Source organism: Papaver somniferum, chromosome 1, assembly GCF_003573695.1.
Source record: "Papaver somniferum cultivar HN1 chromosome 1, ASM357369v1, whole genome shotgun sequence".
NCBI classification, from domain to species: domain Eukaryota; kingdom Viridiplantae; phylum Streptophyta; class Magnoliopsida; order Ranunculales; family Papaveraceae; genus Papaver; species Papaver somniferum.
In genome coordinates, this window is record NC_039358.1 from 199,085,286 (window position 1) to 199,101,030 (window position 15,745).

Genomic DNA, 15,745 nt, shown 5'->3' on the forward strand with positions numbered 1-15,745 from the left:
TCTCTCCAAATCTGGGTTATTATATTTAGGATTTATTTTTTATTAGTATTTATAGATAATCAGTGGGACCCATTCTTATTAGTTAGTATTAATAAAATCGCTAGTGAGATCCTAAAATATCATATTCTTTCATTTTGTCTTGGTATCTCATAACGTAAAAACGTGTTTGTTCATCACGAGGCTCAATAAAAAAAATGTCATAAAAAAAAAAATGTTTGATTGTTGTAGGAATTGCCGTTGGGAGTTATTTTTAACTCAATGATGCAGTTCAGCCCTGGAGGTGCTGTGGTCCATCTTGATAGTGGGTCTTGTCGGGGAGAAAGTCAAAATAGGAGGCTTAGGCTTTGAGTCACTAGTCAAAAGTCTTTTATCTAACGGGTCAAGCACTGCAGGATGGTGGTCCATTGGTGCACTCGCACAGTCGCACTACTTGTACTCTTCAGTATAAGTCGACAACCTTAGCCTCTTCTATTATCATTGAAATTTTCTTTCCTATTAAGCTGTTAAATTGTGTTCTCATGGAATCCGTTTCCTTCAAATGGCTTTTCCTTTCGTTTCTTTTCCTTTCTTCCGCAAACTCTGGTACTCTTCGAAACACTTTTTTGTTTTAGTTGCTATTCTTTTTATTTCTTTGGGTTATTAAGTGATTAAATCAACAAAGAAAAATGATCAAAATTGAGAAATGATCAAGAAATGATCAAGAAATGATTAAGTTTGCATCAGGGCCATAAAAATGAGCACATTTACTTGTTTTGACAATTCGAAAAAGCTGTGAAATTATTACAACACGTTGCATCCACTTCAACGGGTGGAAATTAAAAATTCAAACTAAATGGTATCCACTCTTGATCATTGTTACACCCTCTAGTCTCAGTCATTTATCTGGGTATCTGTTCTTAAACCGAGCAGCTGCACTACTTTCCACTTGCACCATTTTTTGATTCTTCTTTCATTATGTATCTTGTGTTTCCTCCAATATTTATAGTGGAATCTGTTACTTGCAAATAGCTTTTACTTTGATTTCTTTTCATTTCCTGGGCACGCTCTGGTATGCGATTATCGAAATGCATTACTTCCACACCACCACTCCCCCCCCCCCCCCCAATTCTGTTGTTGCTTTTTCAGTTTCAGAAATGGGTATATGTTAAGTTACTTTGTTCTTTGGTTTCAGCTTTGTGTGCCGTGGATGCAGTTAAAGGTGGGAAAGTAAGAGGTGTGAGCTTGGGTAATTGGTTGGTTGTTGAAGGTTGGATGAAACATTCACTATCCAGATATGCTTGTAAGTATTTTTTATGGTGTGATTTTGCTAAAGGTTTTTTAATTTTGATGGTTGTGAATTTATCGAAGTTTATATGCATTTAGGATGGAACAAAGGTTCGGTTCCAGTCTTTAAAGTTAAAGAAGTATGTTAGTGCAAAGTATGGAGGAGGTGCAGGTGTCTTTGTCGACCAAGACAAAGCCAATAATTCGGACAAGGGGCCTCGGTCACCGCAACATCAAAATTACCGTCTTTGAATGAAACATTTACTATTCAAAGATCCAGCTTTGATCGAGTTATTATTAAACATTCTAGCGGTAGATATCTGCAGGTATGATACTCTCAGAAGTTTAAAATTCTGAGTTGACATTCCAGTTGTTGTAATTCATGACTGAATATTTTAACTATTTTAGGCATCTGGAAATGAGCTCAAAGCAGACTATGTTGGGACTCCAGGATTTAATGATGGTAACGCAGCCATATTTGTAATGACTTTTCATGGGGACATGCAAGGAGAGTACCAGCTCTCCAACGGGCATGAACGAGAAAATGCAATAAGAGTGCTTACTGTAATTTCTTATATCCCTTACCTTTTAATATCTCATATCCTCAATGTTTTTTTATTAATTATTTTTTTTGTTTTTTCACTGGTCGCTAAACAAAATAATGCTAGTTTGTACACAAGCCGTGTGTTCGGCGGAGACAAAATAAGAAAAGGGAGAAAGAGCCCAGCGAAACAGCAGAAGAACAAAAACAAAAAAAAAAAAAACTAAAGAAATAAAACTTCTAATTAAAAACGCAAAAAGATCAACAAGAAGAGAAGTAACTCGCTGTATCTAAATACATTTCTTGAACTGCAACTTGCGAACTAAAACAAGAAAGCCCGATGCTATTAATTATGAGACTCCTCCACATCTTCAGTGGTTAAACCATTATGATCTTTCTAAAGTCCTTTAACATTCTTTGGAAATCTGTCTTTGAAGAAGGGAAGCCAAATCTCGTAATAGAACCCATCTCCGCAACACTAGATCATATCATGATCAGTAACAATTTCTGGAAGATTTTTCTGTTTTATACTTGAAGTACCATTAGGAAACAGTCTTGTTGCTTTTGATTTCAAGCTCAACTTTTAGAGGATCCTAAAATTGGCTCAGCCGAATATGGTTTTGCTCACCACAAGAAACTTAGTATATTGCAGCACCCAATGGTTATGGTATAAACCCATATTAGTGTCGCGATAACCTATGTAGCAAAAAGTCTATTGTTGCACCCATTCTTTACCGTGGCAGCAAAAGATTATACATTTTTTCCACACTCTTTTCATATTGTTGCTACAATTGTGTGGCAAATTTTTTATTTTGCAGCAGTAAATTATAGCTTTTAGCTGCAGCTGAAAAGTATTGTGACTAGAAATTTGCTTTTGCAACACCTATATTGAAGGTGTGGCAATATATGGTGTAGCAATAGTTAGATTTCCTTGTAGTGATAAAGCTAAATAGCTAATCAATAACCTTTCATTTCCATCCGACTTGTAGCGACTCCCTCTTTTTCTACCAATCCTTGGTTCTATTCTTGATTTCAAACCTTTAGGGAATAAAGGGATCACTTGATGTGGCTAGCCCATTCCATAACCAGTTGAGCAATTTTATTACGAGGAAATTACTTGAAGTATCACTGAAAAGTGCATTTCTTCCAAAAGTGTGAGTGATGCTCAAAATCTTCCAAAAGTGTGACTGAAATTATCTAATATCCAAGGTACCTTTTATAGTCCTATGTCTATATACGGATAGCTAGATGTCCACATACCCATAGCGGATGTCCACACATTATAGATGATGTCCACATATTTATAGCCTGATGTCCACATATTTTATGAATAGTGTCCGATGTCTAGAATTCGAAAATGGATGTGTACACTTATCCAACATATGATCACGCGTAGATTCTGAATGTCTACATATAATATCTACACATCATTAAAAAAATGGTGGGGTACCAGTGTGTCTATATGTACACATCCATGAAGGGGTATCTACACATCCTTACGCGATGTGTACGCATATGTTGTCGATATGTACACATCTGAGGACAAAATCCGATATTTCCGTAAAAAATTAGGGCATACATGTCCGTTGACCGGTCATGGTCACATTTTTGGAAGATTTTTCAGATCGGTTATCGTTTTCGTAGAAATGCACTTTTCAGTGATACTTTTAGGTAACCTCCCTTTTATTACCATTGATATTCATATTATCTTGACTCTCTATAACCGTGAGGGTTTCTTTGGTTTTATCATCTCTTTTCTTTTTGCTTCTTAATTAATTATCTTATTAGGAACACTAATATCCACAATCTCATTAGTGACATGATTTGGGACACTTACACTCCCAGACTAAATGCCCCACAGATTTGGAATGATAGCATAACTTCGAAACTTTGGGGATCTCAGCAAATTGCCAAAACTTTCACTTTGATGATTTTTATTTGCAAAATCATCTTCTATTAGAACTCATGCAAAGGAAAAAAAAGATTAAAATACATAGAGAGATTCTTTTGTCTACCTAAATTGGTTTGCTGAAAACTTTAGCGGATTAGCCATTGCCAATAAATTTTCTTCGGTCCAATATTCCAATTTTAGAGCTTCTCCAAGTCATTGTATTCCAATCTTAGAGCATCTCCAAGTCATTGTGTGTGTTTCCTATGTGGAAACACAAACAAGACATCCACTTCCTATTTTTGCTTTAAATTAGGCAGAAAAAAAAATCCTTCTCCGTATTTGAGCTCTTCTTTTGATTAGTGTAGATTTTATTTTTAATAATTTAAGATTTTATTAGATACTATTAAATCTATAAATGATTATCTAGTATATAAATGTCAACTTAATTAAATAAAAGCTGATTAGGATGAGTTGACATATTCATCTTGAATATATCAACTAAAAATTAAGCCACATCATCTACGCATCGGTTAAAGAAGTTAGGGTTGGAGAAGTATTTTATAGAAAAGGAATATTCATCCTACGCGTACTTAGACATTTATCCTTATATACATCCCATGGGAAAAGCTCTTAGCCTCAAAAATTTAATACAAACCTTACCTAAAGTCGTTCTTTGATTTTCCAAATTGAAACTCGGCTCCCAATCTCTCTTAGCTGTAATACTTGATCTGCCAATGAGACTCCTGCCAAATTCTATTCTTAGCTTTTTCATTGTCTAAATTGATAACAAGAAAAATACCACTGCTAATAGGAATGATCTTAACTTCACCATCAATAATCGGTTGAACTTTTTCTTAGATTGAACAATTGATCTTTTGCTTCTTCTAGTTTTATCTTGCTCAAATCAGGCGTCCCAATAAGACTGAATTCTCATCGAGATAAGTTTTTTTTGTACACACTATTAGTAAGATTGATTGTAGGTAATTGTCCCTCAAGATGAGAAAAAGAGAGAAAAAGCTAAAGGTGTACCAAAAATGGTGTACCAATTGTGCACCATTAAATTCCAATTGTTGGATGCTGTCTTGGGGTGCCATTTGGGTTTTAAAAACCCAACTTCCTGCAAATCCAAAGATGAAATGGTTGGTCCATCAATTTGATACACCTCTAGGCAAGCCGGCGTATTCATAACAACAGCAGAGCCTACAATATTTTTTCATTAATAGTGACTTCCCTCATGAGATGCATTTCCCAAAGTAACCTGTTATAGGTGCGGAAGGAATTATTAGAGGGGAAGAATTTAATAGGACAAAAAATGTCATTACATAGTAATTTCAAGTGCCCTTTATGCAAAAAAAATTGAAAAATGACTAACTAACCCTTACATAGTTTAGCGTTGATAATCTAGTTTAGTATTAATGATTCAGTTTCACTTCAATTAACTCTAAATCAAAGCAAACTCAGATTTTAGAGTTAAAAAAAAATTTTTAGAGATGGTAAAGATGTTTTAATCCAAAGTGAAGGTCAATCTCAATCAATTGAAGAAATTAACCAACAAAGTGAAGAACCGGTTCCTGAAAATGACCAGGTATACTGGTAAATTACTCCCAACTATCTTTTTGTTGCTCAATGTTATCTAAAGTACGTAAAAAATTCAATTTCTTTACATTTTCAGAGCTAATTACGGTTGGAATTTTGCTTGTAACCAACCGTAAATCATAATTACAATTCGTAAAAGATGAACTACCAACCGTAACTAGTTAAATTTGGGGAAAACCCAATCGTAAAACCAGTTACGGTTGGTAACCAAATGCTCGAGACGAACCGTAACTTAGTTACGGTTCGTAAATTAAAATGGTTGCCAACCGTAACAGTATTTACGGTTCATCTCGAATTTTAGTTATGAACCGTAATTGGTGACCTTTCTGAAATCTGGGTTCCAGGGTTATTTACGGTTCGTTATTCTGGTATCGACATCAACCGTAAGTGAACTTACGGTTGAAAAAAAACGTAACTGAAGAAAAATCTCAGATATAAGAACATACGGTTGGTAATTGAACTATTACCGACCGTAACAACATCAAAATCTCCAGTTATAGTTCGTAATTGAGTTAAAATCAACCGTAACTCACATAAACCCAGAACTTTGAATTTCAATTTTCATCTGAAACCCTAATTTTTGATAGAAATTAAACTTAAATCGAACAAAATAAACTAAACCGTAACTGGGTTTTTCAAAACGTACCTCATATAAACACTTGATTAATTTTCAAATCACCGATTAATCGAAGACGATGAAATTTTCAGTTTTAATGGAGGTCACGGTTGATGGGAGGAGGAGAAGAGAAGAAGAAAGAAAACATATTTTCAATTTAGCTTTGATTAGGTTAAAAAATGGGGAGGGTAATCTAGACAATTTACAATACCATTTGGACACCCCTTAACCAACTAGAGGGACATTTTATATCATGGTTCCGCCCTCTATTAAAACCTGCGCCCCTATAACAAATTACTTCCCAAATGAGATGACATGTGAAAACTTTTTAAGATACCACTAAGAGAAAAAAAGGAAATTCTAGAAACAGAAAAAGGTAGATAGAAAAACTAAAAAGGTAATAACCAAACATCGGCAAACTATAAAAAGAATCTAGAAAAATAAAAAAACCAAAAACTAGAAAGAGGATTGCAATAGAAAAGGGGTTATTAGCAAACAAGAATAAGAAATGGAAAGGACTAAATCTATTGAAATAAGATTAAAGATTAAAACTTATTAGTGTTAACAAACGAGGAAAAGCACCATTTGAAAATTGAATAAAACCCAAATTGAATTAAATGAGATTATTAAATTTCATTGACCTATCTAACCTCGAAAACCATATTAGGCTTTCCCGAGGCTTATAAACTGTCGGATCCTAAACTTTTCATACCATGTCAGACTAATATTAATAATTCAAACACAGCTTTGTTAAGTCTTGTATGTGCACAAAAAAATTAATTAAAATTATCTGCTTTGATACTAACTCGAAAACCAACTTGCAATGGCAAGGTTAGCTAGGCATTCTTTTTTTTTTTGATAAAGGAATGTTGATTGCATGGCATAGGATATTATTATGAATGTTATCTCTGTTCATAAAAAAATGGTTCTGTTTGAAATTGTTGATAACCATAATAACAAATGGAATATCTATGCATGTATGGTGTTTTATCTGCTCATGAAAAACATTCCCAGTGGGATGTTTTAATAAGGTTAGGCATTCTCAGAGCTTGTAAAATGCAGGATCTTAAACTTCTCATACCATCTGAGACTAAAAATAATCTCAATACATACACGGTTAACCATCAAAGAAAACTAAGATGTGGAAGGGCAATAGTCCCACATTGCTGGTTTCCGCATAATTAAATTAAATAAAATATGCAAGGACCGCTCCACTCATTGCCATTTGATTTTGAGTGGATGCCCGCAAAATTTTGAGTTGGTATCAGATCTAGGCCCCTACATGGGATGTAGGCATGATTATAGGCCACCGTAACCGAATGTCATTTTTACATCTGTGATCCGATTTTGGTCACTCGTACGTAGATCCATGTAGTAGATTGAGTTACAGGCCTTACACGTGAGGAGGCGTGCGGAAAGACAATACTTCACAACGCTAGTTCCCGCATAATTAACTTATAAATATAATATGGAAGGATCGCTCATGCCCACAAACTTTGTCCTTTAGGATGTGTTTGATAACAGAGAAAGAAAACAATTCCATGAAAAATGTTTCCATGGAATCAGTTTCCTGGGGGAGGCAAGGAAAGACTTTCTATGGAATTCCATGGAACTGAGTTTAAAACACACTTTAGGTCACGCTTTAATTGCAATTCCATGGAAACAAATTTTTGACCAAATAACGGAAAATACGCTATTTTCATGGAAAGATGGCTAATTCCATGGAATTAACTCCTATCAAAAACAGCCTTACATTTGCATAAGAAAAAGAAAATCAGGTCCCTTCCGTCTGATTCAAGCCCACGGATAAAAAAAATCAGGTTCCTTCCTTCTTTCCATATGATTCTTAGGCCCACGGATGAAAAAATAATAAAAAATCCTTCTGACACGGGTGAAAAATCCAGACCCTAGCATCGCAAGAAAAGAGTATAAAAGGGGATTTTGTGTTTTCCCCTCAAAATAAAAGCTAATTTGCATTACCCTCTTTACAAATTGATAATAGGTAAAACTCCCTTTCTGTCAACTCTTCAGTTACCAAGCAGTTAATTATGCACATGCAATTCACATGTGTGTCTTTAAGATCCTAAAAATGAACAAAAAAACACGTGTACCTAATTTGTTCCTTAATCTATTTGGGGTTGTTTTTTGATACTTTTAACCTAATTCCATGTTCGATGACCGACACCACAACCGATGCCATTAACAACATAAGTCAAATATCTTCTGAATCATTTCCATATGATGTTGTCAGACTAAGTAGGGAAATCTCAACAACAATGTTAGTTGTAAAAGAAAATCCAATTCAATTCGAGCAAAAACAACTTCCTAGATCCGTCTCTCTAGAATCAGATTCATTAACGGAAATCATGGCGTAGGGTTTCACATCTTTTGTTTTTTTCATCTCTGTTACAATCTGTGGCGATCCAAGAACACAAACAAAAACACCAATAAATCACCAGACTATCAAATTTGTATACCAATAAATTGCGATTAGAAAAATGAAAGTTGCAATTAAACAATCCGTGTACGGTGTAACAAAAAGAATTCCTAAAAAAAATAAAATTAAGATAGAAAGACAAGATAAACCACATCTGATTAATTTCAAACGGTATTTTGAAATGGCGTTGTTAGTTCATTTAGAGTTAGTGAGGGAGAACCTGGAGAAGCAGTCTGCCTGCGAGGAAGAAGACGACAATGATTTTAGGACCGCCGGATTAGATTGGTGGGCATATATACAATTGTTCTATTTCTTTGTAAAGGGTATTTTATTAAGATCTTAAAGATACACATGTGAAATGCACATGCACAGTTAACCACTTCATAACGGAAGAGTTGACAGAGAGGGGTTTTTACCTATTATCAATTTGTAAAGAGGGTAACGCAAATTAGCTATTTATTTTGAGGAGAACACAAAATCCCCCGGTAAAAAAAAATCTTCTTTCCCCCTTACTCTCTCGCACAGTGAGAATAAATCCTTCGCGGCTGAAAAAACAGATTACTTACCACACGAATACTGTATGTGTAACAAGATTGTTCATATAAAACTGATATTAAAGAAATTACCACACACATACATTGAGATGGGAATTTCTCGAACCTACGGGAAGACACCGCAAAACCAATGAATGCCCAATATTTATCGCGCTTGCATTCTTAGCTTGTAAATGAAAGTTACAATTACCGGTTGTTGAGAGAATTCGAGTGCGGTATAAACCACTAGATGAAAGGGGGGACACGATAGAATATTTTGATCCTTAATAATGTTATTTGAACGGCAGGATCATCGGAAAAGCTACATTACACGAGAGGATTTTCAGTATCTTAGCCAACACGACATAAACACCGTCAAGATTCCTGTTGGGTGGTGGATTACCAAAGATCCAAATCCACCAGCTCCTTATGTTGGGGGGAGTTTGGCAGCTCTTGATAATGCTTTCAAATGGGCAAAGTGGGCATCTGTTTCCCAATTTTCTTGTCATCCTCGTTCCTAGTTTTTTGAACATTGAGTTAAACTTGTTTTGCAGGGAGTTTGACATAAAATGCATAATCGACCTTCACGCAGCTCCTGGTTCCCAAAATGGAAGGGACCACAGTTCTAGTCGTGATGATACTATTGACTGGACGAAATCAGAAAATATCCAGCAAACCCTTGAAGTTGTAGAATTCCTAGCTGCCAAGTAAAATATGTTAACTACTCTTACAACAGTCTTATATATTGCAATTGCTTATAGGGTTCTTGGATACTTTTATCGTGTTTCTATCTTCTCCTAATGAGCTTGCCATCTTTCTTTTGCAGGTATGGAAACGATTCATCGCTTTTGGGGATTGATCTTTTAAATGATCCTGATGTTCCTTTTGATGCGTTACAGAAGTACTACAAAGACGCATATGACATTGTGAGGAAATATTCAGCCACAGCTTATGTAATAATGTGTCAGTTGAACTCCGGAGACCCAGCAGACCTTTATCGTGTTAATACTGGTAAATCAAACGTAGTACTGGACTTACACTACTACAATCTCGGCAGTACCTTTGAAAACATAAGCGTACAGGAGAATATCAATTACTTGTATAATACCAGAAAAACCCAAATGAATTCCCTAAACGCTTCTGATGGACCATTGCTGTTTATTGGTAAGGCTTTATTGGCAGAAACATAGTTTGTCTTTATTGGAAGTTCTCATTTAAAAACTAGTTTCCTGTCAACTCTAAACAAGGAAAGTATTTTGTGCATAGCAACATTAAAAACCGTAGCCGATATGTGTTTTCTTGGAAATTTAATACAGGGGAATGGGTGAACCATTTTGGAAAAGGCGAGTACTCTCAGAGGGAATATCAAGAGTATGGTAGTGCGCAGTTAGATGTGTATCGTTTAGCTTCTTTTGGATGGGCATATTGGACACTCAAGAATGTGAATAATCATTGGTCACTCATGTGGAACATCGACAACAATTACCTCCAGTTAGCTGCTCCTATAACTGCAGGTAATGACCTACCCCTTAATCGATTCCTAGTTCCGTCACTGAAGTAGAGGCTCATAGGAATGACATTATTATGATTTTCAATTCAATCACATATTACACATCATAATATGTAAATAATTTAACCATCTGGAGCTGAGATAATGTTCACCACGTCTTTGAAATTCTCAGTCAAGAAGAGAAAGGCAATAGTTTATTGGAAGATCGTCGTACCTGTTATCGTTTTGGTGGTAGCTAGTATCATGTGCGTGTTAGGATACATTTATCTGTTCAAGAGAAATAAAACTCAAAAAAGAGGTAGATATACCCTCTTCTTCTGTTAACTGACGATACTGCATCATATCAAACAACACCATTAATGTTGTTTGTGCGACTGTCACCAATAAACTCACTTTTTTTCTTTGTTGGTGAATACCCAGAAAGACTGAAAGCACTCCAAGGGGTGTTGACAGATTTGATGAAATCCAAGGCTACCTACAACGACACTACGGATAACTCATTTGAAGATGGTAAAACAGAAGGAGAAACACATGAATTGCAAATATTTAACTACACTTGTTTGTCCAATGCTACAAACAATTTCTGTTTGAAAAATAAATTGGGAGAAGGAGGTTTTGGGCCAGTTTATAAGGTAAGTTTACATGTGCTTGATTATTATAACAAATGGCGTTAACTTATTGGACATTTCTAATCACTACAAAGAGGATGGTTTTTAGGGTCAATTGCAAAACGAGAAGGAAATAGCAGTGAAACGACTGTCTAAATACTCTGGACAGGGTATTGAAGAGTTCAAGAACGAGGTTGTATTGATCTCCAAACTTCAACACCGTAACCTTGTGAAACTATTGGGTTGCTGCATTCGAGGAGAAGAATACATGTTAATTTATGAATACATGCCCAAGGGTAGCCTGGACGCGTATCTATTCGGTTTGTTTCTATTTACTTTGCTATCAAACCTGCAAGCTACTTTCATTGCAAATCAATTTCCACCACAGCTAATTCAAGCATGTGTGTTCTGGCGACAGATCCAAGTAAGAGAGCAAAACTAGATTGGGATAAACGCTTCAATATTATTGGAGGGATTGCTCGGGGTCTTCTTTATCTTCACCGTGATTCTCGTTTAAGAGTTATTCATAGAGATCTCAAAGTCAGTAACATTTTATTGGATGAAAACATGATCCCCAAAATTTCAGATTTTGGAATGGCACGGATATTTGGTGGCGATCAAATTATTGCTGACACTAACCGGGTTGTTGGTACATTGTGAGTTCCATATTTCCTTAATCGTTCTCTTAAGTTTCAAATGTTTCATCTTATTTACCTATATATAATATATAACATGTCTTCACGGTCAAATGCAGTGGTTACATGTCTCCAGAATATATAATGGGAGGAACATTTTCGGACAAGTCAGATGTCTTTAGTTTCGGAGTGTTGATATTAGAAATTATCAGCAGCAAGAGAAACAACAGCTTTTACAATCCTGAAAAACCTTCAAACCTTCTACTACACGTAAGTATATCCGTCAACTCTTCCTTAGATTAATCTGTGGTATGGATTATTAGTGTACATAATTTGAAATTTGTGTTCAGACTTGGAGACTTTGGAATGATGGGAGATGGTCAGAGATTGTAGACGAGGCTTTGAGTGATCTCTATTCTCCATTAGAAGTGAAGAAGTGTGTGCATATTGGTCTATTATGTGTTCAGAATAGAGCAATGGATAGGCCAACAATGACTGAAGTAGATCTTATGCTTATCAGTGAAACTGATCGTCCATCTCCAAAAGAACCTCCATATATTTCCCCGAGATCATCAGATAAGCCAAATTCAAACCCAACTAGCAGCTCGAGTAATCATGTTGCTATCACCACAGTTGAAGGTCGATAGGATGACAGATATATAGTTAAATCATTGGAAATTCGGATCAATATATGTTATCAACTAACAGCACATTTGTTTTTTTCCTCTATATAGGTAGAGGGTTCTACATAGAGGTTTACCTCTATATCTATATAAATATCACTATATAATTTCTCTTAAAATCATGTTTGTTTGAGCACTATTTAACAACTCTACATTGTGTAACCAATTTTATATATTTCTCGTTTTACCCTTATAAAATTCATGAAGGTCCATTACAAAAGTATAATTTTTCTTGAAACGGGGCGAAAGTATCACTTTTTCTAAAACGGGGCAAAATATCACTTTTTCTGAAACAGAGAGAAAGTATTACTTTTTCTGGAACGGCACTAAAGTATCACATTTTTTGAAACGGAGTAAAATATCACTTTCTCTGAAACGGTGCGAAAGTATCACTTTTTCTAAAACGGACGAAAGTACCACTTTTTCTGAAACGGGGAAAACTTTAGATTTTGAATTAATAATTTTTTTTGGAAATTATAAGTTTGTTCGAAGGTATATTAGTCATTTCAAGGTTTGAGGCTCAAAGATAGTACCTGATTGGTGCTATTTGATTTCCTCTATATAGATAGAGATTTGCCTCTATCTATGTAGAGGTAGTGGAAAAAACAAACACAAATATAAATAGGACCCACCACTACATAGAGCCATTAGAGGTTAGCCTCTACATAGAGGAAAATACAAACATGCTCTAAGTAACAATGCCAGAACTATTATTTTGGAATTGCATATCAAATGTATAACTACTAGATTAGTGCCCGTGCTACGCACCCAACATTTTTTTTACTTTTCACTTGGTGTGCGCGGGGCTTCGCACCTCCCCGTGGAGATGTATTTTTGATTTGGTGTGGCGGGGTGAGTACATTAAATAGGTGGTGTGTAGTTGAAGGAAAACCTACAACCACACCCCAATATATCTAGAACACAATTCAAGTAATCATAATGAATCTTTCAAAGATTATAATTGGATATATTGATTTTACAATGATCTTGGAATGACTTTACTTGTTCTCCAAATAAACTTTCTCTCTCCTAGTTTCTTGTCTAATACTCACTAAAAGATCTCTCTTTTCATGATGACTTCCTTCCTTTATATAGTGATTCCTCATAGTGGATGACAGCTAAGAGATCCACTATTTTCGGAATCACTGTGCGATACATTCTCTCATTTACGCAAAAAGTATACCTCACATAGAACATCACACTTTACTCGTGATTTTGCTGACATCATCCAATACCTCACTTCAATCTTGCCATGTGCGATAGTCCTCGCGTATATCGAATAATCCTCATTTCGCATACTTATTGATATGTGCGATATTCCACTACTACATTTTGCCTCTTCTCATTTCGTTTCCATTGTGAAGTGAGCGATATGAGAAATTTCCATCCTATAATATCGCATGTGTATATCTTTTCGTATTCTACCTAGCCGACATTCCGGAATTCCAGTTTTCCTTAATTACGCGTGCATTTTTAACCACTTATTATTTGACACGTTCTTTTAACCACCTGTTTTTATCCATTCATTCCTCGCATTAATGAGATCTCGAAAAATGGGACTACTCTTTCCTTATATATCTTCCTTCGTCTTCTTCTTCCTTCTTTCTATTTTCTTGTTTCATCTTCTTTGCTACTGTTTTCTCTGATCAAAGCTAATTTTATTTCATCAAAAAATTTTCTTTTTTCCCATCTCCATTCCTATTCTAAAAATGGCTCCTGCTGGCAAGAAAATGGAGACAGAATTCAACAGGTTGAAGAATGAATTTCATTCGAGAGGTTATTCACTTTCTCTTCCCCCATCATCTGACTTTTCATCCAAGCTTAATCTTGATTTGATCAATTCCGATCAATAAAACAATCAAAGAGTTATTGTTTCATTGGGACAACTTTCCATTCTTCCAATTCCTCTTTGTAACCCAGAAATACCCCTATTCTGTGAAATTCTTGCTGATGCTCTATTCGCACGGGGAATATTCCAACTAAGTGGTGATGTGATCAGAATAGCATATGAATATTCTCGTCGTGCAACTGGTTTAGGGACTTCTTACACTTATGAAGTGTGAAAAGTATCGCATCGTGATAAGGTTATCGATCCTACCGAATACACTCTTGATAACTTCTTCAACAATTATTATGTTGCAATTATTAAAAGTAATTTGACTAAATGGTTCGTTCGGTTAAGAAGAAAAGATGGTATTGCTGAAGATAATAAGATCATGCGAGATGTTGATTGGAATGACAAATCTAACAGTTCTGATCGCAGATCTAATGACTCAAGCTGGCTTAATTGACCTGCCATTCTAGAAGGTCCTTATATTTCTGGTAAAGCTGGGGATGGCTCTGATATTCCTCTTCCCGAGAAGTTTTCTTCTTACGAACCTTGGAAGTTTGTTCTTTTCCGAAGCTGAGGCAAAGAAAGTGGTATGGGGCTTCACATAAATGTTTTCAGTCTCGCATAATTTCCTTCCAATTTCTTCTAGTCACATAAATGTTCTCAATCTCGCATAATAATTCCAATTTTTGCAGGCTGCTAAGAGGACTAAGATTTCTTATAGTAAGAAACAATCTTTTTCATTTTAACAATATTGTTGCCTCTTTTTCTTATCTTGCTTATTCGCGTAGGTGAAATCTTTAGGTGATAAGACCTCAATTAAAGGCAAGAATATTCCTAAAATTCATACGTCTAAAGATTCATATAAAAGGATATCTTCAATGGATGAAGTTTCTAGGAAGCGTAAAATATATGATTCTTCCTCAAGTTCAGAGTCTAGTGAGGATGATACTCTTGTTTCTGATAATTCATCAATTCCTTCTTCTTTGAAAGAGTTGTCCAATATTTTCGCTGGAGATCTTCTGACTGTTGTTGATAATGAAGAATTAAATTGAGATTTTAGAATGGTTTCTAAAATATGCGATGCTCCTACTTTAGATGATTCATCTCTTCGTGGAGCTGCCCTAGCGATAAATCCGAACCTCCAATTCACAATCAGCTCTTTGGTAATATTTACAACTTCGCCTTTTTGCCTTCTCTTTATCCTTGCTTTATTCCTGATCGTAACACTTTCTATCATTCTCGCAGGGAGCTCGTTTATCTTATGTAATCTCCTTAGACTATCAAAAGAGACTTACCAAACTTGAGAAAGAAAATACCAAACTTAAAGCTGAGAATTCAACCAATTATGACTTGATTCGCAGAGCCCTAGAAAGAAATGATGAACTCATTGGTATGTAGCTTTTTTTCCCCTTGTTCTTCTATTTTTATGCGATAATTCTCATTTCTTATCTTGTTATATTCGCAGACCTCTATAACCTTTTGGATGAGGCTGCCAATCTTCCTGATGGTGAAACCCTTTTAGAACACCTTAATTCTTCTTTAAATAATTATCCCAACCAAGGATTTGAAAATTTGATTTTGGAGGAACTAAGATTGAA

At 35.4% G+C, this 15,745-nt stretch overlaps 1 protein-coding gene across 4 annotated transcripts; it reads left to right on the forward strand.

Annotated features, from left to right (window-relative positions):
- The first annotated feature begins 477 nt into the window (after positions 1-477).
- Positions 478-12,634, forward strand: LOC113311682 (G-type lectin S-receptor-like serine/threonine-protein kinase At1g11300). Of its 4 annotated transcripts, none has more exons than XM_026560488.1 (14): positions 478-582; positions 1,172-1,279; positions 1,363-1,589; positions 1,672-1,827; positions 9,186-9,355; positions 9,432-9,584; positions 9,704-10,041; positions 10,194-10,391; positions 10,560-10,685; positions 10,808-11,019; positions 11,105-11,315; positions 11,414-11,651; positions 11,750-11,900; positions 11,981-12,634. In XM_026560488.1, exons 4-14 carry the CDS (start codon positions 1,747-1,749, stop codon positions 12,275-12,277), a joined length of 2,175 nt encoding a protein of 724 aa, XP_026416273.1. In that variant the 5' UTR covers positions 478-582; positions 1,172-1,279; positions 1,363-1,589; positions 1,672-1,746; the 3' UTR covers positions 12,278-12,634. The 4 variants fall into 4 exon arrangements, with proteins under 4 accessions (XP_026416273.1, XP_026416280.1, XP_026416287.1 ...); XM_026560495.1 differs by lacking the exon at positions 478-582 and adding an exon at positions 594-835; XM_026560502.1 differs by lacking the exons at positions 478-582; positions 1,172-1,279; positions 1,363-1,589; positions 1,672-1,827 and adding an exon at positions 5,171-5,280.
- The last annotated feature ends 3,111 nt before the right edge of the window (positions 12,635-15,745 follow it).

What these genes read in the sequence shown, in the direction of transcription:
- LOC113311682 (XM_026560488.1), top strand. Translation starts at nt 1,747, where the DNA reads ATGACTTTTCATGGGGACATGCAAGGAGAGTACCAGCTCTCCAACGGG. An exon ending in ATGCAATAAGAGTGCTTACT is followed by an intron (nt 1,828 to 9,185) that starts GTAATTTCTTAT and finishes TTTGAACGGCAG; the next exon opens with GATCATCGGAAAAGCTACAT. An exon ending in CCTGGACGCGTATCTATTCG is followed by an intron (nt 11,316 to 11,413) that starts GTTTGTTTCTAT and finishes TTCTGGCGACAG; the next exon opens with ATCCAAGTAAGAGAGCAAAA.